The 27,022-nt window shown below is 42.8% G+C and overlaps 1 protein-coding gene and 1 non-coding gene across 3 annotated transcripts in view; one reads left to right on the top strand and one right to left on the bottom strand.

Moving 5' to 3' along the window:
• The window catches only part of FCHSD2 (FCH and double SH3 domains 2), a 138,075-nt gene that overhangs the window by 57,170 nt on the left and 53,883 nt on the right, over positions 1-27,022 (top strand). For both annotated transcript variants that reach the window (XM_068690802.1, XM_068690882.1), the window contains exons 5-9: positions 11,772-11,848; positions 12,978-13,122; positions 16,622-16,755; positions 17,453-17,507; positions 17,942-18,070. In XM_068690802.1, the coding sequence (XP_068546903.1) occupies positions 11,772-11,848; positions 12,978-13,122; positions 16,622-16,755; positions 17,453-17,507; positions 17,942-18,070 (540 nt within the window). The remainder of the gene's footprint in view (positions 1-11,771; positions 11,849-12,977; positions 13,123-16,621; positions 16,756-17,452; positions 17,508-17,941; positions 18,071-27,022) is intronic.
• Positions 785-856, bottom strand: TRNAP-AGG (transfer RNA proline (anticodon AGG)). The gene has a single exon. It is a non-coding gene; the product is annotated as a tRNA-Pro (tRNA).

The raw sequence follows: 27,022 nt of genomic DNA on the forward strand, positions 1-27,022 counted from the left end.
CCCTTCCAACCATTTCCAAAGCATTTTGTCATTCTGCGACCTCCTTACATGAATGGAGATTCTTCAGAAAAACCACTTGGATGGAAGTCCAGCCAAGGCGAATCCTCTTCATTTGTTGTTAAAAAATTGTGGGTGATCATCTCTGTCATGTTTACCATTCGTAATGACACTTCTAGTACATTCTTACTGAAATATTGCTCCACAGGTGACATTTCGTGGCTGAAGCAGCGCTTTCAGCCCAGTTAATTCCTTTACTGATCTGTGCACAACCAGGGTTGACGGGCGGTGGCAAACCTTGCCTCCAGTGTGTCTGTGGGGTTAGCCAGAGGAAAGTAAGTTGGGAGAGGACTTGGAAGTGAGTGCTGTTCAATTGCTGAATCCCAGAAGCATCAGGGTTGGAAAAGTCCTCCAAAATCATCTGGTCCTACCACCAATGTCACCCCCAAGCCCTGTCCCCAAGCACCACGTCCAACCTCTCCTTGAACACCCCCAGGGACGGGGACTCCCCCACCTCCCTGGGCAACCCGTCCCAAGGCCTGACCGCTCTTGCTGAGCAGAAATGGCTCCTCATTGCCAACCTGAGCCTCCCCTGGCACAACTCGAGGCCGTTCCCTCTGCTCCTGGCCCTGGTTCCCTGTGAGCAGAGGCTCCAGGGCCTCGATGTCCTTCTGGGAGTGAGGGGCCCAAAGCTGAACCCAGCACTCGAGGGGCGGCCTCAGCAGAGCAGAGCCCAGGGGGACGAGCACCTCGGATGCTGTTGTGGCCTTGGTGTCCTAAAAGAGAAGGGCTCATCCGGGATTTGAACCCGGGACCTCTCGCACCCTAAGCGAGAATCATACCCCTAGACCAACGAGCCCCACGTTTGGGGTGCTGAGGCAGCTGAGGACCCAGCCCCGGGTGCCCGTGTGGGATGTGCGGTGCGGGGCTGGGACCTCGCTGCCCACAGGGCTGAGGCTCTCCCGGAGGCCGGCGCTGGCTGGGAAAGCTGACACCAGCCCGGCCTTTGGCCCACATCCCTGGGCTGCCTCCTCCATCCCCACCGAAACAGAAATCCCCAGCACAGCAGGACGGGCTCCTTGTGTGAGCACCTCCCTGCCCAGCTGCGCACTGCCCACCTTGAGGGGCGCCGTTTGGGGAGGAAAACGGCTTTTTTAGGAGTAAGATATCTAGGAGGTTTCTTGTGCCGGGTTCAGATGGTGAGCACGCCGAGTGGCAGCTCTGTGGCAGCTTTGCTGGTGAAGGAAAAGAGGTCTGTGGGACAAAACACGGCCTGCCCTGCACGGGCTGGGTGTAGCTGTGCTTGTTGCCTCAAGTTGTGCCAGGGGAGGCTCAGGTTGGCAATGAGGAGCCATTTCTGCTCAGCAAGAGCGGTCAGGCCTTGGGACGGGTTGCCCAGGGAGGTGGGGGAGTCCCCGTCCCTGGGGGTGTTCAAGGAGAGGTTGGACGTGGTGCTTGGGGACAGGGCTTGGTGGTGACATTGGTGGGAGGGGGTGGTTGGAGCAGATGATCCTGGAGGGCTTTTCCAACCCTAATGATTCTATGAACTGAGCAGCTTTTCAGGTACAAAGTACAGCTGACTTAGATTGCTGGTAATTCCCAAACCACAAGAAGTGCTTTGAGGACTGAGCGAAGTCTTTGGGCTGCAGTAAGCTGTCTGCGTGCTCCTACAACCTGATAGCTGTGAGGGTTGTTAATCAACACGTCAGATAATTTCACTTGCAGACTGCTGTGCATTCACTTTCTTTACTTTGTAACCACTGACTTTGGTGCAAATCAGCTGCATTTGCTAATATAAATATTTAGTTTAACAGGTATTATCACTGCCCTTCTCTCCACTGAGTCTCTTAAACTATTGTTCTTAATTTTACGCTCTTTCTATATTTATCACGTCTTTAAATTAACTGAAGATTGACGAGTTTAATTTTGGTTAAGGTCTTACACTGCTTAGTTCATAATTCTGCATTTTAGTTGTAGTCTGAAACAGTAAGTGAAGTTATTAGAATATTTTCATCTTTCTGCGATGCTGCGCTTGCAGGCTTTTAAAGCCTGCTTTAATTTGAATTTTCCACTTATTTAATTTCATCCTGAAACTCTGTGTTTTGTCACAATGAGATTCAGCCACACGTGTTCTGTAACCTTGTGATCAAGTGGAAGCAAAATGGAATTTTCCCTAGCTGAACTTCCCCGACAAACACACTACTTTTGCTATCACATGTATTTTCCAACAATTTTCTTAAAATTCCCTGTGTTGCAATCTGTATGTTCTGCTAACGAGTCCGTTTTCATTGTTGCTTAATTTCTCCCTGTGGATGACTTTACCAGTGTGTAGTTTTGTCATCCTCTTTCCATGAAGTTTCCAGCCTTTATTTTACAATCTTTTAGCATCTTTCTGCACTTTAGTGTAATAATGGAAGAAAATATGTATATTAGGGAAGATGAGGTTTACTGTGGCTTGTCATATTTTTCATGTCCCCTCTGGTGTCGCAGTTTTTATTCTTGTGCAGTTCTCTTTTTGCTTATTTTTTCTCTGCATCCACATGAGCCAGGCTTAGTTTCACCTCCCAGAAAATATCCTAGGATTGACAATACCACAGATTTGCTTCCAAAAAACCACACTTGAACCTGCTCGTGCTGCGAGAATGGGTTTGTCCTCTTCTCCACCACTTCCCTGCCATCAGGCAGCCGGCACAGTTTGCAAGCAAAAATTTGGATTTTGCAGGTTCCTTCCCAAACGAGGCACGGGTAAGGCTTGCTGGCAGCATCGCTTGACCAGTCTCTTCTAAAAAGGGTTTGGTTAGATTATAAATATGTTATTTTTTTTTGGTGAAGAAAGCATTTCCTTTTTTAGATGGAAAAAAAAGAAAGCCGCGTGGATCATGACAGACTGAAATTACCGTGGGTGGGAGAGCTGTGCGGATGGGTTATCATATTTGGGGCGTACAAAGCTGCTTTAACCTTTTTGCTACTTTCTTTAACAAATGATGTGAACCCGACAGCGATTCTGGTGGCGGTGTTGAAGGCGTTGGTGCGGGGCAGCTGCCCGCTGGTGCAGACCGATGCCTTTGGAGGCATTTTGCTGGCAGGATGATGAGGCTTTTCTCTCCTCCATCAGGCAGGTGAGGTGGTTATAGCATCATTCCTCACGCCCCACTTCAGTCTGTGCCTACGGGATCCTGTCCAGCCTCCTGTTTTTTGGGGGGGACGTGGCCGCATCCCTCCCCCAGACAGAAACGTTGCGGGAGGTGAAGCTGAGTGCCACACTTCGTCAGCCGCCCGAGAAGTGAATTACAGGAAATTAGGAATTGAAAAATACACCAAATCCTCACACGGGACAAAACTAGGAAGTGCCAGGTTGTGGTCTCACTCTGCAGAACGGAACTCGTGGAGATAAGCACAGGGAAGGTGAGAATACGAGAAGCCGTTGGGTTTTCGGTCATCAGTGACGCTTTGCTCTTTCCCACAGCAACTCGATCGCGATGCTTTTCTCTCCAGCAGCATGAAGCTGCCCCTCGAGTGCAGAGGAGGGAGGCAGCCAGCATTTCAGGAGCCCGTAGGGCTTCAGGTGGTATTTCTCAGGTGTTATAACAGAAGGTTATGCAGGGAAGAGAAGTATTTCCACCCGACAGCAGTGCCGCTTCAAACCCTGCATCGTGCGCCTTCAAACTCATGTTAAATAACAGGACCTCTGTGCTTTTGGTTTATATCTCTTAAGACAGCAGAAAATGATGGTGAGGAAAGATTTGTCCCATCCCCTTGCCTCCTTCCCAGGCTGTACTTGCTCAGATGAGGTGCTCAAGAGGACCAGTGGGTCCACTAAGTGTGAAAGTTGCTCTTTTGAGTGAAAAATACGACTGATTTTTTACACTCACTGTTACACGTGGTGTTTGATTTCACTTTGCACAGCTGAAGATGCTGCGTCCTGCTTTTCCAGAGCTCTGTGGCAGGTTGAGAAGCTTTGTGTTGAATTAACGCTAGCAATCAGACCTGTACATACAGAAAAAAGAGGTGGTTAGCAGTGACTTCATGTTCTTGGTTCAATCCATCAAAAACTCCTCATCACTCAAGCTCTGGGCTTGGCTGCCCAGGGCAGTGGAGGAGCCCCCATCCCTGCAGGCATTTAAGAGATGCATGGTCTGGTGACGGCACTCGGTAGGTCGGGTTGATGGTTGGATTGATGGTTGATGATCTTGAAGGTCTTTTCCAACCTAATTGATTCTGCGTTTCTCCATGCTGAATGTTCATGGACTGCTAAATGGATTTTGGAGGCTGTCTTTTGCATCGGGACGTGGATGGGGCTTTGGGCAACCTCACTTTTTAGATTCCTTAAAATTACAAAACAAACACTGCTAAAAGCTTTACTGTCCATTGTGGTGCTAGGGTAAAAACATCTGCCTTACACAAAACTTTGCAAAGCCATTCAGAAACACTCCACAGGACTTTGCTCAATCTGTTAGGAGTGGGGATTTGCTCCAGAAACACAGGCTTTTGACCAAGATGCAAACCAATTTCTTCTGCAGAGCTGTTAATCTGCCATCAGCCACACATACAGGTGCTATTCTGGAGCCTTCACAACTTCTTAGAGATAATCTGAGGTTCTTCTGACAATTTCATAGGGACCGTAAGGAAGGCAGCTACGAAAAAGGACTCTCCATTTAGGTTTTTGAAGAATTTCCCAATCTAGACAAAGTTAGTACAAGTATAGGGAAGAGTAACTGCCTGTAGTCTAAACACAAGCTCCTTTAAGACAATCCTTGTATTTGGAAGACTAAAAAAAAAAAATTTAGTGGTTTCACTCATTTCAAATTTGAGGACTGGGGGGTAATTTTGTTCAGCCTGTTGGGTTTGTGGTCTTGGCGAGGGGGGACGGCAGCTTGCTCGGCGTGTTGGAGCTCCTGGTGGCTCTTGGTCTATCAGCCCTACCTCTGCATGGCAGTGGATGCAGGAGGAAAACCACATCGAAATCCCACTGGACCATGCAGTAAGTTTTGCATCAACCTAGACATTTTTAGAAAAAGGCCTTAAGAATAGCCAGGAATGTTTCTGAATGGCAACGTACTTCTAGTTTAGCGATTTGAAGTGTGTAATTTAGAAAGAAAAAATGACTTCCACAGATGAATGCTTAGCTTGATCATTTTTTAGCTAGTTTTATTCTAATTTTTAACTTTCTCAGGGTTATGAGCTGTTTAGTTACGGACACGGTGCCTCATCGTAAAGGTAGCATTTGTTCGGGTTTTCTCAAACCCTCTTCTTTCAAGAGACTCGCTCGGAAGGCAGCATAAGCTCATGGGCAGGAAGATCGAGTTAGATTTTCCCAGCCTCTTCTACATGTGTCTGGAAGTGTAAACGTTGATATTTTCTGTTGCTGCATGTGCATCTTGTGCAGAGAAAACCCTCCCTTTGGACTGAACAATATTGGAGAAGCGTTGCAACTACTGCCTTGTGGCGTTGTTATGGCATGAGTTGTATATTCTTGGAATTTGGGAGCTGAAGACAGAGAGAAAGCAAACAGTTGGAAGCCTGCTAGGACACAATTTTATCACTTAATTTTTATTGAAATAGCCTGTTAGGGTGCTCTTAATAATGGATATATGCAGGTAGAGAAACTTCCAACATTTATTTGTTGCCAGGTGAACTAGAGCATCACAGGTAGATTGGCTGCTATTAATCCCCGAGTTGTTATATTATTTCACAGAGATCTTGGCTTGATATAAGGTCAGGAATACAGTAGATTAGAGGCTACTTTGATAAATAAACACGAATTGGCTCTGGGTCCAGTCAGCTTGGCTGCAGAGCATTCAGCATCAGGTCGCTTCCCCCATTAAAGCTGTGAGTTTTGGCTTGGAAAGCTCAGCTTGGTAGCGCTCCCTCTTCCAAAAGGCTGAGGAGTTGGTGCTTGGGGACATGGTTTAGTGGGTGACAGTGGTGGTATGGGGATGGTTGGACCAGGGATGGTTTTGGAGCTCTTTTCCAACCCTAATGGTTCCATGAATCTATGAGTTTTGAAGTTATGCATCACTGTGGTTGGTTGAAGTTCCTAGAAAAGCTTTGGAGCAACAAATGGAAGTGTTAAAAAAAACAGATTCATGATAGTTGGACATACGCTTTTTTTCTTACTACTTTTTTCTTTCTTTTCTGTACAGATTAACGTTCTTAAATAGGGAAGGTGCTGGAGCAACTTCGGGGAGCTTGCTGATCCTCGTGGTGGTCTAACACGCATGCTAGGAAAATGTGGTCTGGATAAAACCACAAAAGGGTGATAAAAGCCATTCGGCAAATCATGTAGATATCAAATATGTGTTTGTGCTGTTTTTTTTTGTTAAAATGAATGAAGCTTCATAGGGCCTGTCCCTAATCCAGTATTTTTTATCATCATCATTTGTGTATGGAGTGGGACCCATGCTATTAAATTGCTGATTTAATTGATGCTGACCCAGGAATGGTGGCAGGTGGGTCTACCAGCAGTGCTGGAAGTTCAAAATCAGCCTCAAAAATCCGAGGAAGGTCTTTCAAGTGTTGGCTCCTACCTTTCGAGGAAGATTTGGCCCAACTCAAGAGAGACCAGAGTAGAGCAATGAAAATCAAGGGCAAGGAAAGTAACCAGGTTACAAATTAAGACTGAAAAATGTATTTGAAGAAATAGGGACATGCTTTGTCTAGAGTATAAGGAAGTTTTGAAACACCAAAAAAAGGTGTTGTAAAAAGAGATGGAACAAGTAATGTTTTGTTTTACCAACTCTACAATGTTCTTGGAATTGGAGTAAGTGATACAAGGCACATTTGAGTCAAAAATAGCTAGGCGTAGGGATGAGACCCCACATTTCACTGCTGTTTGGGGAAGAATTAGAGAGCACGCTTCCAGTGAAGTAATGGTTTTAGCTTTTAACTTCAATGTAAAAAACAAACAAAACCCATGAAGGACACAAGAGTTGACCGTTATGTGGCGAAGCCCCACTGCGAGTGCCATGAGTGATGTTCGTCGTGACTGCCAGAGGATATTTCACTGCTGTAAATTAATTTTTCAGCTTTTCCCTTTTTTTTTCCCTTGCCACCTTGTCATGTGTCGAATATCAAAAAACGAGGCATGGAGCGGCTTGGAAAGAGATTACGAATGTGAGGATGAGTTGCGTTGGTGGCAAACTCGGTGTTTTCTTGTCCAGGAGTTGTCTAACAACAGGAAGGAGCACCCCAGACTGCAAACACAAAGGAGACACGTTGCTGTTAGATCTGCACCTTTACATCAGCCTCCTTTAATATTCCTAGGGAGCTTCAAATTGCTGCTGCAGGCCTCCTAAACCCACGTTATCGATCCTTTAAAGGCAATTAAAGGATTCAAGGCGATGCAGACAAACAGTCCCGGCATATCTGTGCCCTTAGGAAGTACTAGGATGTGCTGTAGAAGTCCACGTGCTGCCCGTGTTGTGTTTTTTTCAACATTTATTCTCATTTTGATTTGCTCTGCAGCAGCTCTTCAGTCCCGGTCTCGTTGCCTGAGGTCCCCTCCTGCGTGGAAGCCCCGAACCGACTCCGTCCCAAACAGAATTTGTTCTCATTAAATCATTGCAGGTTTTATTGACTCTAGCCCTAGTAAATAAAATGCCACTTCAAGCAGTTGCTGTGAACATGCAGCGTCTTATTTTGGGACTCGATATTGACACTGACTCATTCGCCTGCGCTGGGGAGCAGCACGCAGGCTGCGTGGCTCTGCCGTGTCCTCTCCCCCACGAGGGTTTGAAGAGATGGTAAACCCTACAAAATGTGTTTCACATTGCTCCTCAAGCTTGTGGAAAAACATCTGGACGATTGCTAAAGCTGTCTGGGGGTTGCTGGCAAGAAGCATCTTGCTGTTTCGGTGAGCCCGAATCACTGACTACTGCGACTCGCTTGGAGTCTTACTAATTATTTTGGGGTCTTATTAATGGAGAAGAACCTGAAAGCATCAAGGGAAGTGCTGTAGGACATAGGGTTTTGAATTTTTCTGGTAGAAGTGTTCTTCAAGATTCAGGAATTTCATATGGCTTCGTTGTGTGGGGTTTTTCTTCTTTTTTTTTTTTTGAGGATTCACCGTATATGGCACTTTGTCCTCATTCTCAGCCATTCTTACTCTCATGCCATTTTAAAAATAATCTGATATTAGACAAACTGCAGGTTTTCTGATGTAAAAGAAAGTCCTAAAAAAGCTCAATTTGACTTATGAAGAACCAGCAGTAATGAAATAAGACAATTTTCCATCCATATGCAACCACAATAGTGAATGTTGTGAATATAGGGAATGGTGAATATTCAGTAGTGAATAGTGAAAAATGCATAAGGTATATGGATATATAAATATATAAATATAAAATATATATTGTATATATGTTATATATATGTATAAATATATAAAATTGATTGCTCCTGCTGTAGTAGAGCCTGGCACTGCTGAATTGCGCCAGCATCTTTCAAACTTCTGTGGATTTGGTTGTCTCCTCCTAGAGAAACACATCAAGCAAAGCGAGGATGTAAAGCTCTCCCTTGCGGAGTGTTTGCTTGCTGGAAGAGTGCTCAGGACACAAAATAATGGTTCTTAGCAAACAAAATCATGCCGGGAAGCTGCTGCTGCACCTGATGCATAGGCTGGTTGATGGATGCCACTCTAATAAAGAGAAATGATCAAAATGAAGCAAGATACTGAAAACTCCTGAGCACAACTGCTGAAGAAGAGCACGAAATTTGTCCTAGTGATACTGTACCCAAACTGAGTTTAGCATCAGATGGTGTCTGCGATGCTTTCTGCAATCCATAATAGGTTTTAGGGGGGGCTGGCTGTCAGCAGCAGCTCTCAGTTTTTGCTAATAAAGATCCCGAGACTTTGAAAATCGTCATTAGTGTGTCTTTTTAAAAGCCTCCTACATCTCTATCAATTACCTGTTAATTTGGGACATCTTTCACTTCCCTGTCACCAACTACTTACTTTCTATTATCTATCAGTATGATAGATAATGTTCCCAGAGCGTTCCTTTCTTTTTCTCTTTCTTTTCCTCCCCACTGATGCTCACAGCACAGTGCCTTGGGGGCGAGGAAGGAAAAACCGAGGTGCGGGATGGGTGCGCGTCGTCTCGTGATGAGTTGAAATTGGCTTCGTGTGACAGCCTGTCTGTTTCCACTCTTTTACATTTGCTCTTCCTAAATCCTGCCTGGCGTGGGAGTAACGCACAAGGTAGGATTCACCAAGCACAGTTCTTCTGCCAGCACGAGCGGAGCTTGAACGGCGCTCGCAGGAGATTTCGGGCATTCACAGTCTTCGTGTTGATTAAAAATATTGAAAAAGAAATCAACGGATTGAAAATAAATCAACACGTTGAAAGAAATCAACACGTTGAAATAAGTCAACACGTTGAAATAAATGAATGTGTTGAAAGAAATCAACGTATTGAAAGAGATCAACGGATTGAAAATAAATCAACGGATTGAATTGTTCCTACCATTCAAAAATAATTAACTGAACGTTTATTCAATTTCAATGATACATTCCTTAGGACGAAAAGCAAAAATTAAAATGAAAAAACCTCCTTGTTTAGCAGCCAGTGAGCAGACTCCCTGCAGGCTTGGTGAGCTGTCACCTTCCATGCTTACAATAACCCTTTTTTTTGGTATTTCTCAAAATTGCTGTTCTTGAAGCCAACCCCGTGCCTTGCACGTCCACGCCGTGCAACATCAAGGATGCTGCTTGGCTCTCTGTAGCCTGCTGAAAGGAGAAGGAGGAGAGGTTTGGAGGGTTTTAATGGAGATTCGTGTTGTAATTAATCTGTTTTTTATAACTGAAGCTCTAGTTACTTTGAAGGAAACGTGAAGTTTTGGGAAACGCATCCTCAAACAACATTGCGACCAGGCCAGCCTGCACGGACTCCTCTTGTTGCCTCTTCACATCTCCCCCATTTTGGGTGCACGTTTTCATCCCGAGCCCTTCAAACGTGATCGACGGGCACCTTGGGGGCAGCCGTGGCCCTTGGGGGCCGCGGGCCGAGTCGGGCCAGGCCAGGGGCTAAGCAATCGTTTCGCGTCCCTGCTCGAGCTGAACAAGGCCGTGCTTTGTTTCGGTGGAGCACAACGAGGACCCTCGCTGAGGAAGGAACAAGGAGGATCTTGTCCTGACAAAACAACGTTTGGAATTGATCTTAAGAAAGGGAATCTGCTGTTCTCAACTCATTCAAAGTCATGCACTCGCCTCCAGGAGTTTGCGCGGAGGGCAAACATTTTGGTTTATCAGTTCTCGGGAAAGTTCAGTGGATGATCGGGCGTCTCAAAACGCATCTGGAGCCCTCTATTTGGGGTTTTGTTGACTTCTGTGGTACATTTGTTCACTTTGGACACAAACGGTCGAGCCCGTATAATCACGCTGGTTTTGTGCCTGATTTGCTGGCATTGCGAGTAACGAGGTTTCGGTGGGCAGAAATGGCTTTAAATACCCCTACCGCGACTTTTTACACCTTTCCCTATGGCAGAGCTTATCCTCAGCCACCAGCAAACACGTTTCTTGGTTCATTTTCTGGTTTTGAGCGTTGGTTCAGCACCTCGGGGCACATCTCACAGAAGGATCTGGTGCACAAGGGGCAGAAATGTGAAAGCAGCTACAGGTAGAGGCCCCTCATAGAGCTCCAAATCTCATCACAAACTGCCTTAAAGGAAATCTCCCTTTTCTTTTTCCTTTTAACAGCTACCTAATGCGATCCACTACTCTTAAAATGAGAAGAAATTGCAACGGGAATGCAAAAAATAAGAGTTACAGGCATAACTTTGCTCGTGAAAAGCATTGAGGACTGTGTTGTTTGAGGGATTGATTATTTTTCTCTGCCAAAAATTTGTGGGTTGTGCTAGTGGATGGTTTGGGGAATGCAAGCAACCAGCAGTGTTTGCAAACCCATGGAAACTGGATCAGGGAAGTGTGGAACCAGTAGGAATGAAATCACCGCTAGCAATGGTGATGGACCTAATTAAAAATGAGGATTTTTCTGCGACGTCTTCATTTAAATTTGCTGAGGGTGCATCTGGCCCCTGTCCTGTTTCTCATGTGTGGGTTTTGGTGCTGCCTCGTGCTTTGTTTCCCCCCATCCCCACCACGTCGATGCTGCTGCACCAGCCCCCCTGGCACCGTTACAGCTCCGCTTTGCTGCTGTCTTGACGTTGCTGGTTTTATGAGACTGTGCTAAGTGAAATGCGGAGACTAAACAGTGTAATTAACATTAATTATTAAAAACAAAATGCTTTTTTTAATCTGTAGTCTGCTGTCACCCTCTGAGCCTGATCCTGAGAGCACCAAATGTCCGTCGGTTCCCCAAGGATGGAGCCGTGTCAGCCTGGGGCACAAATGACCTGACATTTTCTTGCTCCCGAGAACCCTTTTTCCTTTGCAGTTCAATAAGGATTTTGTTTGTGCTGTCTGTGACACATCAAGACGTTTTGCTGTCAATATTCCTGGCTCTGATTTGGCCGCACTCTGGTTTTGCTGGGGTCGTTCACATGCAGGAATATTTTCAGAGCTGAGGTGTGCATTTAGATCTTGGAGTCCCTGTGAATTAAGACATCAACATGAAATTCATTAATACATCTCACCAGAAACTTAAAAAATATAAAAAAGGATAGAAAAATAGAATATATATCATGTATTATCGTAGTTTGCTAAGACTAAAAATGAATTGTTTCCGTATATATCAGATTATCATTTGTCGGATATAAGAGCAAAGATGTTTTTTTAGGTACCTCGTTTTAACTTTTTTTTCTCCTTCTTCCAACAGAGCATTCAGAAGCTGGCTAGCCAATACTTAAAGAAGGACTGGCTGGGAATAAAAGCTGATGAGCGAGCTGATTATAGGTAATTTAACAGTTGGATATCTTGAAATAGCCGTCTTTATATTTTCAATTTGGGTAATTATTTTTCCCAACAATGAAACGCTGCTCTTCTGTATTTTAAATGATTTATATTCATTGTCGTAGAGGATTGACAGTTAAAAAGGAAGCTTTTCATTGTTGTAGGGGATTGTCAGTTAAAAAGGAAGCTTTGTTTTCCTCTAAAATTTTGAAATAGGCTTAAATAGCTGTTTATAACGTGGATAGTTTAGGAGGATTGGGAAAACAAATGGCACAACAGGATAAAAAACATAATTGTGTGCCTCCTTTGGGTATTACCAGTTGGGAAGTTGGTACATAAATATATATCTTTTATTAAATAGCTTTAAGGTTAGAGTAATAAGCATGCAGATTACTCCACGGGATGAGACAAAGCAACAAATTTCTTTTTTGGGGGCTATTTGTAATGAAGATCCCGTCTGACAGCGAGGAGGCACGAAACTGGTGTTTACAAAACTCGGTTTCATTAAGAAGCAAAGTGCGTCTTAACATGAAAGCAGACCTGACTCAGTTGCTAAATGCCTCCCACCTTTGGATAAACACCTCCTAAGTATTTTGAAGAGGTTTTAAAATACCTCATTTTCCTATTCTGACACATTTTGGTTCAGAAGGAATAATCCGTTAATAGATTTAAGGTTTGGATTATTAGCACCTTCAGATTAGTTGTGGCAGGGTTTTGGACGAAGAAACTACAGTAGCTGAAGCAAAATGGATGAGCTGTAGCTACTAGCCCTATTGCAAAATGCCTAAAATTGCATAATCTTATCAGAAGTTACCATCTGATCTGGTGAATTTTAGCTGCTGCTTCCAGTAGGGTGTGTTCCCTGGTAGCAAAGGGTTCAACCAAGAGTAATTGCCACCAAAATTAAACCACAAAACAGGGAAAGAAGGAGAAAAGTCCTAGTTTTTGTGAAACTTTGATTAAACTTTTATGTAAAACTGTAGGTATTTGCTAGCTCAGCATAAAGAATTGTGCTGTAGCTTAGTTTTAAAAGCCATTCTTTGAAGAAATGTATCATTTCTGTTTACACAAATCAACACATTTTCAGCAGTGCCTGACCTCCCTTTCTTCCTTCTGTGTTTTGGTACTCTAGGAGCATGTACTCAGTTTGGAAATCGCTTTTAGAAGGCACAATGCAAGTGGCCCAATCCCGCCTCAATATCTGCGAGAACTATAAAAACTTGATTTACGAACCAGCCAGGACTGTAAGGTGCTTTAAGGAACAGCAGCTGAAAAAGGTAATTTTCCTTTCTTTGGTTATTAGAGGTGTTTTAGTAAAGCACCTGTGTACTTCGTAGTCTCTTTATGTGCATGTTACAGAAGTAAGTGGCCAGCTTGTTGGAGAGGGAACAGAGTTCGGTGCTGACATTTAAATTGCTTTGAAATGAATGCACTACAAAGTTGATCAAAACTACCACTGCAAGTCTAACATCACGCTGTGGCAATTAGATGGAATTGGCTGGGTAGTGCCAAGTGCAATTGTTAGAATAGGTTCTGATTTTAAGAAAAAGCCTGTCTTTAACCTGAAGGAATGATTTGTGCAGTCTTTGAGATGTCGAGTGCAGGTTGTTCAGCCACATGCTGTAAAAGCATCTCAAGTCACTATTCCAAAAGCTGCTATAACAGATCTATTAATTCATGCAAAGAAAATGCTGTAGTTCAAGGAAAAAAGTAAGCATGACTTTCATTAAAAAATGTAATTGGCTGTTGCATTTTAAAGTAATTTACGCCTTAAAAGGTCTCGATCATACTGCTTAACACAGAATATGTTTGAAGTAAGATGCAATATTCCATCTGTTTCCATAAGGCAGGAAGACACTTTTTAAAAATAATCATGTATTTATGTGAAGGCTAAGCACTCTTCATATTTTAATTATTTTGTGTTTGTGTTCTGTGGATTTTGCTGGAGCAAGGAGAACACCCGCTGTTTTAAGGAATAAGCATAGTTTACAAAAATTCATTACTGCACCAACCATACATTTTTGGAGGTTTTCAGAAATGATCTTTTGAAATGTTCGCTCTGTGGCTTCCATGAAGCATAAAATAAGGAGGGAAATAAAAATGCTGGTCGAACACACACTGCAAACATCTCAAATATTACTAATAGTTGTAAATATTCCTTCTGTGCATATTACTGAGCTTTGCCTCTAGGTTTAATCTCGGGTAGGCTGAACCATGTATTCATGGTAAAAGACGAAAAAGAACAATTTCATTTTTTTCCATTTTTTTTTGACCACATCTCATTGCAACCTACCCCCTTCAGAGCAGTATACTGTAAAATATTTGGCTACAGACTTTTAAATAGATGTTACTGTAACATGAGCTCTCAGTTTCTCAATGAATTTTTGCATAACTCCTAGAAGCATGTGCAATATTTGTTTTTTCTAGGGGAAAAATAACTTTATTAATGTTGTTTGTTTATTGTCCTGGGGATTTTTTTTTTCTGTGAAGCTTTCCAAAAAAATACTGTAGCAATGTATAGCATCTTTATTTAGTAAATAATTACCAGTTATTTTTCTTCTGCTACTTCAGAAAGTTGATGGGTTGGCAGAAGTGGGGACCACTGCTTTAAATTTGTAGGAATTATACAGAAATAAAACAATTTTCCTTCACTTTTAAATTACCAGAACATGTTGTTACTATTATGAGGTCAGTACTTCTGGTTCATAATATTCTAACAGCCATACACTTTTCCTACGAGATGGAACAATCCTCCACCTGGTAGTAGTAATTTTCCTCCACGACAAATTAATTGTTTTATACAGTGCAATCTGTCACCCGTTCCTTTGGCTTTCCACAAAGGTAAATAATGTATCATGCTGATCTCCATCCAGCTGAAACCTTACTAAACTTAAATTTTGGAGTCAGTGAAATACTTGTAATGTGGAGTGCCCAACCAAAGTCAAATTTCTGCTAGGAGCAGGGTCTCCATCCACGATTGCAGTAGGTGTTGAGTGGCTATCAATGGCCTGTTCTGTTTATTTTCCAGATGTTTCTGTAAGCTTTTATTTCCTTGACATGGTAGCATGTAGAAGCTTCACATCAAATTCATTTTTATGACCCTTTTTAGTACTAACTGAAACATTTGGACAATCACATCATGATTTGTTGAAAAACATTGCTAAATGGTTGGTGTCATGGCGCGTGGGCAATAAATGTCTTCTGTAGGCCATGTCTCACCTCTTGAGAAAACTGATCCCCTGCCCACACTTGGAGGCTCTTTGATGTGATGAGGAGGCTCTTCTGTGGGCAGCAGCCCACCCTCAGCCATCGTCTTTCCCCTGAGGCCTTGTAAACTCATCCCGTAAGCGATGGGTGGCTTCATAGCTGGCCTTGGGAGAGAAGGCCCTGTGGTGTTCTTTCATCACGTGTCTTCAGAAAAGACAGAATCCCAGAATCATTAGGGTTGGAAAAGCCCTCCAAGATCACCTGCTCCAACCATCCTTTACCACCAATGTCCCCACCAAGCCCTGTCCCCAAGCACCACGTCCAACCTCTCCTTGAACACCCCCAGGGACGGGGACTCCCCCACCTCCCTGGGCAACCCGTCCCAAGGCCTGAGCGCTCTTGCTGAGCAGAAATGTCTCCTCACTTCCCACCTGAGACAGCGTGGCCACCACCACACAAATCTTCACGGATCTACGTTAGAGGGCTGAAAGGCAAATAGAGCAGAATTGCTCTACGTGGAGGCAGGGCAACAAGAAATTATCTCTGTGAGCTCCCTGAGACAGCTTTCTGTATGTAACCAGCGTCTGCCCGAACCAAAACCCCTGAGGGGCATCCAGCCTCCTGACTATATTATTTTATTCTTCAGAGATGTAAAAGCAAACTGATCTGATGTTTCCAAAATGATCGTGTTAACAACTGGGGCTATTTGATATTTTAATTTTTTGATGCCAGCAGGAGGCTTCAGGGATCAAAACGCTGATTGATGTCGCAAAAACCCAGTCCTATTAAAATGATTTTAGGTCTCTGTCAGCTGTCCAATATATACGGGTTTTTCTACCTTTCATTTTCCTATCATACACTCAGAGATCTCCAAAAAAGCACAGTCTTGTCCTCCAGCATGAAGCTTACCTTACGAAGCCCTATACTTAATTAATCTGCACACGAAATAATGGTTTTAATGGGAACTCATATGAGTTTTTATCTGAGAGAGCTGGGGGTGGTGGGCCTGGGGAAGAGAAGGCCAAGAATTTGAGGATCTGTCTCTAAATATTGCCTGTAGCTTTCACCAACCACCCCTAGTCTGTATTCATAAGTCACAAAATAGTTTAGAAAAAAAGAGGGCTTAAAATAATGTTATCAAATTGTTCTTGGTGCTATTATACCGTTGGGTTTTACACGGTAAATTTTGTCTCGTGTTTGAAATTTTAGAGAAGGAGAGACAAATCATTTCTGGTATCACCTCTGATAGATTGCCTTTGGATTTTTCCCCATTGTATTCCAATTATTTCTACTAATTACCTCATTAAAATCTTTCAGGACTTTTATGTTTAATTTGCGAGTTATCGTTGAATTCGAGCAGTTAATACAGCACTTGAAACAAAGAAATATGGTTTTATGTCCTGATCGGCTTTAAAAGGAAGGCATGAATAATTGACCAGGAGTGACTCGGAGACCACGTAGCTCCATATAAAATTTAACAAAAAGAAGTCAAATGATGATAATAGAATTATTTACATGCAAAAGATGTTAATGCTTTGTTTCCTGCATTTTTTTTTTGTTTTGTTTCAGTATGTGGACCAGCTGACAAGGATCCAAGCTGAATTACAAGAGACAGTAAAAGATTTAGCTAAAGGCAAAAAGAAATATTTTGAGACTGAACAGATGGCTCAAGCAGTACGGGAGAAAGCTGATATTGAGGCCAAGTATGTTTTTATAATAGCGTATGTATAAATAATCGCATGTGTATGAACCAGATTCTTATTTGTATTAGTTTTTACACTTGATATTAGTTTAGAAGAAAGATAATTGTTTTCAATAAGCTTGTGCCATTTTTTTTAGATATGCATTTTTGTAATCATTTCAAACATGCTTTTACCCTGATAGTTCAGTACAACTTATTTAGGATAACTTCTTTAGGACAGGAGTTAAACTAGCTGCTTTAATTTAATCTTTTTGAAGGATACTGTGTGACCTAGCACTCTTTTTGCTATTAAAGGCTATTTGCTTCTCTCTCTCTTTCCAGATCTCAGATTTGGTATCTGTCCATGTGAGGGGGCGGGGGGACGGGGACACTATTTTTTATGCTCTTTGACATCTTGAAGAGGTTGATTCCCGTTGTTTCAGGAAAGCAAGCAACTCCCATGCTTTCAGTTTGGAGTTTTGCCTGTATCATGGGAGTTTGCTTCACCATTTCTTGCAAGTTTGTTCATTTTTTTATTTAAAAAAAAAGAAATCCTCAGTAGTGTCCTCAGATTAAGCTTAAAACTATACAAATAGAAATTTAGGCATGAAAAATGGAAATTTTACAGAAGTGCAGTAGCCTGTTTATCCTGTATTTTTGTAGAAAAGGTACAAGGCAGTAATCTCTTCTGTTGTTTTTTTTTTTTTTTTTTGTTTCAGGTCTAAACTTAGTCTTTTTCAGTCAAGAATAAGTTTGCAAAAGGCAAGTGTAAAGGTGAGTATAAGGAAAGTTTGCATGTATGATATAAGTGCTTTGAAGCTATTTTCTTGTGGTGTATGACCCAAGTTGTCTGGAATCTACAGATGACTGACATTTGATAAGGTACCTTGTTAGAATGAGTTATCAGATAAGAACAGACTCCTCAGCAGTCAGAGTGCAGAATTACATGAGACCAAATTTACAAGGAAGTTTTTTCTAGTCATAATTACAGCTGTTCTATAAAAATTGCATGTAAAATTACAAACTGCATGAGAGAGAAAATAATTTTTAAATCCCCTTACCATTAAGAAAAATCTTAATCTGTTAATCCTTTAAAGTTTTGACTGTATTTATATATGCATGCATGCGTATTAATCTGCTATTAATCCTTTTTTAGTCATTTAACTTCTCATTAGTACCTACCTTTTAACTTCTGTTTCTTCTCGTAGTTAAAAGCACGACGATCGGAGTGTAATTCAAAGGCTATCCATGCAAGGAATGATTATCTTCTCACTTTAGCAGCTGCTAATGCACACCAAGATCGCTATTATCAAACAGACTTAGTAAACATTATGAAGGTAAGGAAGCTAATTTACGTTTTGGAGTTGAGAAGTGTGAAAATCTGGAAAGCAAAATTAATAATATGCAAAATCTTGGGGCAGCACTGTTGACTTTGTTGACTTTTCCAGTGTATTGCAATAGATGAGGGCACTGGAATGGATCCTGTGATAACATACAGATACTTGGTAACAATTGTCCAGTCCCAAAGCTAAGCAGTTGCCTTTTTTTTTTACTTAATTTTTAAAATTATTTTTTATTTTATTTATTTATTTTTTAAAGCATACTTAAATAGAGGAATCACGGTGGACCTTAAGGTAGAGATCTTTTTAGTTCTCCAGTGCCTATCCCAAAATATTTTTTTTGTGTCTGATCAGAACATTTCTTTTTGGTATAGCTAATGAAAATATAACTAAGATGTCGGTTTCAAACCATGAATTTTAGAGAAGAGCAAATCAGCATTGCTGTTCTTACACATGGCAGCTTGCCACGTCAAGCTGAGTAGATGCTTGAACTCATAGGAAATGGCATACTTAAAAAGTTCAAATATAATTGCTGACAGGTTTTCCACAGCATTCTAGAATTACTTAAATGTACTCAATTCTTGTAACTTAGAATGAAATAGTTATGAATAAAGTGTAAAATCTGCAATTTCATCTATTTAAATCTAATGCAGGCTTTATGTGGTTGTGTTCCATATTTTGATATTTTCGAGGCGTCTTTAAGTTTGCTGTGTACAAACTATTTCCAGGTGATGTGATCGTGGCAACTCATTAGCCTGTGATTTGCATTTAAAATTGCTTTATTGGATAACGTATCACTTCTGTGAACTTAAACTTCTGAGTAGACTTCCTCACCTGGAACAAGGGTGGCAGGTTGTAACAAGTCAGTGTTACCAGCATGTTTCTGCGTACTCGAAGAAATCTGTTTGAAAACTATCTGTAAGAACTCTATCTATAAATCACGTTGATCTGAAATGCAGGTAACCAAATTAGAAACTCAGGGAGCAAAACACGACCTCTGAGGGATTCTTGCGTGAAATTCCATCAGGTCTTGACTAGGTTAACTGCTCCTATGGTGGCGTGCGCATGCCTCTTCAAGAAAATCACAGTTTGTGTTGGATGTTCATTGCTCTGCCTCATATATAACTGCTTGGATGGCCAAAACAGATCTGGGCATCTCAAAGGCAATGCAGAGCTGATGGTCCTGTTGTAGAGGAAATATTCCTTATAATGTTCAAGATAAAATTATGAGTAGATTCTTATAATGTAATTCTGTACTACCTGCATGGCTGGCTGTCATCAGTTACTGCTTTTACGTGTAGGTAATGCCAGAAGTGAAATTAATATGTTCAGAACCTAAGAAACAATATGGACATTTGATTTTTTTTATTAAAAAAAAAAAAGGTGAAACGATGGCTGGCTCTGGTAGGTGATGGCTGCTCAAGTCTCGGGCATTGGAACATAATGCCTGCAAAATGCTGCAGAGCACACCAAGTGTCTCATTTTCTCTGTATGTCCAGCTGTATTTTGTGTGTTATGAACTAGGCACAACGGGTTTCTGCATACTGAGCCATACAGGACTGTGATCTCTCTGAATTTCCCTAAGTGTTTGTCTTCTGGATGGTACAAGTTTTCTGTGCTGTGATGTTAGAAAGCCACGGACACCCCAGGCGTGTTTTTTTTTTTAAGCCTGCAATAAGAAATCAGACAACAAGCTGTTGAATCATTCTTGGAAGGCTGAAAAATACAATAAGGGGTAACAAAGTCATGCTGATGCCATTTCTCTGCGTGTGTGCTGTTGTCCATAGATGTTCTGCTTACCCGGGGGCCTGTCCTAAAGCTGCTGCTGATCCGTCTTAGCTCGTGGTAGTTCCTTTACCAGGCTCCCTCTTGCCCAGTCCTTTCTTTTGTAGAACTTGTTTTGAAGTCGTTTTCAATGTGAACGGTTTTTGATATGGAAATCTCTCTGTGCAACCTATTCTCCCGTATAAATAATTGTGGTTTGCTGCAAACCTAAATTGCAAGTACTTCCATTGAGCCCAATTACTTTGGAAGGGAAGGACAACACGCAGGGTTCTTTTTCTGCATCTCTTTCAGATATTTGTGGTAGTTAAACCTCCTGGTCTGGTAAAGAGCTGTGTTAATAATGAAGATCTGTCAACTTGGTTTTGGCACTTTGGTTTATGAGTAAAAATCAGTGGGTGCACACACATCCTTGCAACAAGGTCTAATGGGGCAAAGGAGAGAGTAAGTTGAAGGCAAGGCTTCAAATTGAATGTCTGCTGAATGCATTTAGAAGAGGAGAGAAAAAAAAATCAAGAAAATCAAGGGTAGTGTCATTAGGATCCAACTGGGCTTATCCAGTAAGTTCGGATGTGAAACTGCTGAAATATGAGCAACTGGGTGTAATCCGGGGCTAAAACCAATCTCAGCATCAACAGAAGTGTGCCCCAACCTCTAAAAAGGGCTTCAGGGGTGAATCATTTATCAAGAAGTCTGACCTGTGAAAGGGATCAGTACACACGTAAGTAAATGTGATACAGTGGGGCGATGAGCATGATTTCGGAAGAGGGACGGCGACTCCAAAAGCCGTCTTTAAGACTCAGTAAGCCCGGGGATAAGGTGATTCATCTGGTTCAGTGTCTCGAGCTTGCCAAGGGCTCTCAGCAGGCTTCCCACTCAGACTCTGCTTACGTAGAAGAGGTGCATCCTTGCAGGTAGGGCGGGGGTTTTCTCACACATCAGGACCTGATGAAGAGATACACGAGATGTGGGATTAAAGCAAATGCCTGGGCTCTGTAATGGGAGGAGATTTGCTGGCAGGGCCCTGTTTTTCCTTTTATCCCTCCCCCTTCCAACTGAAATCTGGGGGATCCATGCTGTTTAAATGCTGAGAAAATGACTATTTTATCTAGCATAAGGATTTCACAGAAATGATATGGAAAATGAACTGAAGAGCAGCGGTGATCTGCAGGTACAGAATCGTTCCATATAAGCAAATGTGAAGGTTACGACCAAGAAGCATCATAAGATCTTGATGGCTTGGGATTACCAGGCAAGAAAATAGCACCTGAAATTCGCCTTAAAAAGTGAAAAGCGGTATTTAGAGATAAAATCACTGCCTACGGGATGAAGAACTCGGAGTTGCCGTTACCATTTGTGATGGAGAAACTGGAATGAAGGATAAAGAAATGGGGACTTGACTATTATGTGATCCTAATCCCATCTCTACGTAGCATCACTAGGAAAGGCGGCCTACTGAAAGGTGATTAAAACTCTTTCTTTACAGCCCAGTTCTTGTTTTAGCAGTGTGACCCCAGCAGACATTACATACAGTTGTAGTGTCTAAGCCAAACGTGGCCATTTATATTTTAAGGTTGACGTTTTTAAGATGTCAACCTTCTTTTTTTCACCTTCTTAATGAGTCTTTCAGCATTCGTGCCGTGGTGACCACCTTGGTACCTGGTGAGCACCTTGCTACCCTAATTTCTCCATATTTCTGTGCCTGAGCCCATATGCCTTCTGCAGGGCTGCCCGTGTGCCAGGTCACGTCCGTTTTCTCCATAAAATCCCCATCCCAAAGTCCAAAATCTCCGTCCATTTCCAGCATTCCTGAAAAATTCAGCTCTCGCCACCTGCCCCATTTGAAAGCAAACTGGAAGACAGCAGCCAGACGTCTGTAAGGTGGGAACATTGCGTGCAATCAGCAGCACCCTGAACACCACAGGGCTTAACGGGGTTATTTAGGGTCTGCTCTTTGAGGAGCTGTGCGGATCGGCTGATTTTATCCACGCTCTGCACCAGGTGAGCCTGAGATTCCCGGAGCACACAGCATCTACCCTGTGAGATCTGGAGGTGTGATTGCAGGACCAGTTTCATTGCTTTATTTGGAATCGGGTTCATTGCCTCGCCTTTTCTTCGGGGCAAATGTTTTTGTATGTGGCAGAGAGATAAACTTTAAATTATTTTCAGGCTGGCTTTCAGAGTTACTCAGTAACCCGTAGGTAAATCCTTTATCTAAATAATATTCAGCATCTAAGTTGTTTAATATAACATTCAAGCTTGAAAAACAAACTGCCCCACCTCCCCTGCCCTCAAAATCTCCCTAATCCTCACCTGAAGCATCAGTTTTACAATACAGATGTTACAAATCACATGGAAAGATTAAAAAAAAGCACAGTAATTTTGGTTCAAAGACTGATCTTACCTACCTGTTGTCTAAAAAAGTTGTTCGAAATTGAATTTAGGTATAAAATGAGAGCCGCTTGGTGTACTGTTTGGAGTGCATCAGTATGGATTTGACCAGAGTCAAAGCTTTCCATAGTTCTTTAGATGATAAAAACTTTAGGAGTGGAAAAAGCCCTGCAGAGATGTCAGCTGCTCCTTGGCTGTGTTGGTGTGTAAGAAGGTAAAACTCGAGCTTCTTTACAAATGCCTCAAAGACTGTTTTTGTTTGTGCCCATCCTAAACAATTTCCTTGCAGGTTTTGGTCTTAATCAGGTTATTGTTTGCAATGAGAGTTGTTCTGCGTGGCTTTTGGGGACCCTCGTTGCATCCCGTGCAAGGTGAACTGAATGCAGACGGGGAACGACGAGGCACACCTTGGCTTCCAGCTGCTGGTGGTGGTGGCTTTTAAGCAGTGAAATCCAGTGAAAGTTCAAGCACTGCCAACAGGTGACAGCTCTTTAAGCAGCAAAATCAACACCTGAAGGAGAGAGGAGGGGTGGTGACGTATTTCAGCACCCGTGTCGGTTTATGTTGGCACAAGGGATTTGGGAAGCCACTGCTGGGAAAAGATAATTCGTGCTGGGCTCGAGGGTTACTCGGTGTTTGCTACAAGCCAGCACGGGTTTTGTTCGTCCTAGCTGACTCCGAAACGCTGCTGTGGTGCTGTCCTGTGACAAATGAATCACAAATTACTCCTCTGGAACAGGCAACAAAACAGCCAACGTTTCGCTTGGCAGAGCTCCTGGTGACATACAGCTCCTGATCATTCGCGGTATTTCGAGTATGGTATTTTAGTTAGCAGCGCTTTTATCTGAAGAAGAACAAAATGATTCACTCTGCTGTGGTTGTTAGTTCTGAAAGGCCATCACAAACAAAGCAGGGATGCTCCGAATGTACGAAATGCTTCCAGCACTTCTCAAAGAACTGAGAATTACTCCTAAAATGCCATCCCACTTTGCCAACTCCATCGGCAAATGAGCAGCGCAACTATTTTAGCTCTCCCTTTAGAAAAAATTTTAATCCTTTTGCTTTTTTCCTGTAGCTCTCCTTTCTGTCCAGGATTTACATCTTGTGCCTCTTCCGCACCAGCTGCGCCACCTCACCGGGCTGTCACAGACCTGAGATGTGTATTTCGGTATCTGGAGAGAGATTTAAAAAAAAAAAGAAGAAGAAGAAAGAACAAAAAAGGGCCTGGGCTAAGGCATCGAAATGTTTTTTTCTGTGCCAGTTTCCTGACAAGCTGCTTGGGAGGGGCTGCCTGGTGCTGAGGCACAGGGTGCAAACCCTTTTAAGCTCAGGGTGTTTGCCTGGTGCTCAGGCTTCTGCAAGAGTTTAAACCGAGGTCAGAAGGAAGTGGAAGATGATGGCTGAAGGAAGTTCGGGCTCGTTTGATACCTGTCTTGCTCTAAACTTTATTATTACTGCGTTTCCTCGTTTACTACTCAACCCCTCAATCTTTTGTAAGTTCCTCTTGTGAACCACCCCCGATCGTGACTTTATAACACACTGCTGACTATGGAAAGGTCAATCAAAAAAAAAAAAAAAAAGGGAAGCATCATTAACATCTTAAATAATTCTTTGATTATTTTGGCGGACAGACAGAGAAGTAAAACTTAACCTGATTTCCACGTCTCGTTTTGATGTCACGAGCATCAGCCACTCATTCCCTGGTGGCCCGCAGCGCGTGGGAGTCGTGGGGCTTGGGGCTGCACGCTCAGAGGAGCAAGGTTTTTGACAGAAAGTAAAACATTTGAATGAACTAATTTATTTTGTCCCGCCAGTGTGTTTTTCAAACTCCGCTGCTTTCACTGAGATTTCCGTTTTGATGCTTGTGCTTCAAAGCACCAAGAGTCCGCCTTGATTTTTTTTTTTCAGACCTGTTTGTAATGATCGAGTTGGTCGTCAGCAGAGCTTCGTGGCTGATGCCAGAAGCTAAACCTTTATAGCTAAACGATTTTTAAGGATCCTCAATGCTACCGTAGGGTATTAAAACAAAAAAAAAGCCCTGAAACAGCAACAATCAGGTGTGATATTAATGTTGTGGGAGTGTCTGCAGACAGTGATGCACTTTTATGAACAACTTTGGGGAAAAAAAAACTCAATATAGTAGCAAGCAGTGAGAGCAGGTATTTCTAACTCATATTTTTCTGTGCTTTTTTTTAAATTTTCATACCCTAGTACATGCAGTGGTCGTTTTTGCAGACTGAATTAGAGGAATGGTGTCAAAAGGGAGCGTGCCTCACCGTTTCTTTCCTCTGTGGTTTCAGTTAGGTTTTTCTGTATTGTTATGAATATCTGTCGCCTTTTCTGGCTTTGCTGTACTTTCCAGTTTGCTTGCTATGAGGAAGTCGTTCGGTTTGGCTCTTGTTCTTGATCCGAGTTCCAGCGGTGATGCGGCAGGTTGAAATAGAAACTTAATTTTATGTAATTTCCCTGGGCTGAACACATCTTGCATGGATGACGGCACCGAGACGTGTTACAACATCTCTTTTTTAAGCCAGGAGAGCAGTTTTTAGAAACACGGGTGACGTTTCCCTTTCTCACATCTCTGCCTGTCGTTAGGTCCTGTCTTAAAAGGATCCGAGAGAGGAAGAAATCGGTTTGGCTTCGGGGGTATGAGCTGGCAGTCACAAGGACCGAGATGGGTAGAGCAAGGGAGCACCCAGAGCGAGCACAGTGCCTGCAGCACATGACGAAGCCGCTGAGAAAACCGGGATTGCTCAGCCTAAGAAAAGACAGGGATATCTAACAATTTTCATGTTTTACAGCTACCTGTGTGAGGAAGACCAAGCCAGGCTTTGGAGGCGTGCAGTGGTGGGACGGAGAGCCGTAGACCAGTAGGAACGTGGAAAATTGTGATTAAATACAAGGAAAAAGGTTTCCCGTGAAGGTGGTCAAATGCAGGAGCAGGGACTGAGGTCAGGGAGGACTGTCTCACCGTGGAGCCATCTGAAACTTGGCTGGAAGCACCCTTGAGCAACCTGATCTGTTTGGCCCCGCGTTGAGCAGAGGTTGGGCAGGTATCTCCCTTCCAATCTAAATTATTCCACGATTCTCTTGTGTTTGCAGCATGGCCGTCCACCACTTTGATGGAGGGCTTTAAGCCATCATGTAAAACAAATATAAACACAAACCCCAAATGTTGCTTAGGCAAATGAGAATCAGCTGCAGCTAGTGGTATTAATAGAAATGACCCAGGATTGAGGCCTTGGTGGTTTTCAGTTAATAATTTGGTTTTAAACCCAGAAATGAATAGGGTATGTGTGCCAAACGGTGCTTCGCTCTGGTGGCTCTCTTTGACTTTAAATTGACATTACTCGTTAAGCTGACGTTGGCTTTAAGTCGACGTGTTTAAGAAGGTCTCAAATGGTCTCAGGAATGTTACCCTAGCAGTGGCCGGGCAGTTTGTGCCCCGAATAAATGAGAACATTTCCATCAGTATCTCTGCAGACTCCAGAGCTAGTCGCACCGACGTTATCGCTCTGAAGAAATCCCTCTATGTATACATTATTGTTCTGTGCTTTTTAGAGTGATTTAGAAGCGCCCAGGGAACTATTTGCTTTTCTAAAGTATTTCTGATGTCAGCAGAGGTTTCGGGTTTCTTCTATAAATCTCTTCTATAAATTTAGCACTCGTTGTTCTCCTCGGGTCTCGTAAGGCTCCCGTTAAAAGTCAGAGGGAATTTATGCAAGTGAAAGAGCTATTGTTCCACTTCCTGCTCTTGTCAGCTGCAAGCCACAAATATTTTGTAATTACAATTAAGCCAGCCGTAGATTGCCTTATCGCCAGTATCAGATGGGCACGGTCACTTTCCTGTGAAGACAGCCAGCGACTGAGCGTTGCTTTCACGTGTTTGCTCCTATGAATGGGGATGAATAAGGGGGGCAGCTGCACTTTGGGGTAGGAGCGATCCCAAAGATGCCAACTGGGGCTTTGCAACGTCTGCTGCCACGCTGATTTCCCTTCCAAGGGCATCAGTCCGTGTGCGTGTGCGCTCGTTAAACCTCGGGGAAATGAATTCCTTTAATGAGAGGCTGGGATGCGATTACGCAGCCACAGAAATTGGTGAATAATTAATGCAAAATGGTGCGCGCTTATTTAGGCTTTCCCTTAGGTGCTCCTACATCACACCTCCCCGTAGTCGCTCTTGCTCCCTTGGAGACCAGGAGCTCCTGATAGCTCTTGGATATGTGCTAAAAGCAGTTTTGAGCACTGATATTCTGGCTGATGGAGAGGAAACATTAACAAGGACGGCTTCCCAACAGAAGGCCACTCCTGGAGGTGATTTTGGCAAAACCACAAGCAAATGAAGTTTAACCTACAGCAAGAGGTACTGCTCTTAAATGTTCTGGTAGCATCCACCATCTTCAATTTAAAATCCACCACTCGCCCCCAGGAATATCACGTTACCTAATCACACACAGCGTTTCCAAGGTGGCTCAAGACAAAGAGTGGGTGTGGAGCAGACCTGTTCCTGTTTTCCAGATGAAAAACTGAGTAATGGTCACATTTGCCTGACGGCAGCTGTCTCACCTCGTGTTTTAACCACGAGTCTCAATTCCTTCTTCAAGCATTTGGTCAGAAGGGGCTGTTTATTTCCAGGGGGCTCAGCATCCATCCGTAGTCTAAAATCTAAACCACGACAATTTATTTAAGTATGTTAAACAAATTTAAGTATGTTAAACAAATAATCTTTACATGGCATAATAAAACTCTTTCTTGACAATGCAGTGACTTGTCCCA

The sequence above is a fragment of the Anas acuta genome, chromosome 1, assembly GCF_963932015.1.
Source record: "Anas acuta chromosome 1, bAnaAcu1.1, whole genome shotgun sequence".
In the NCBI taxonomy this organism is placed as follows: Eukaryota; Metazoa; Chordata; class Aves; order Anseriformes; family Anatidae; genus Anas; species Anas acuta.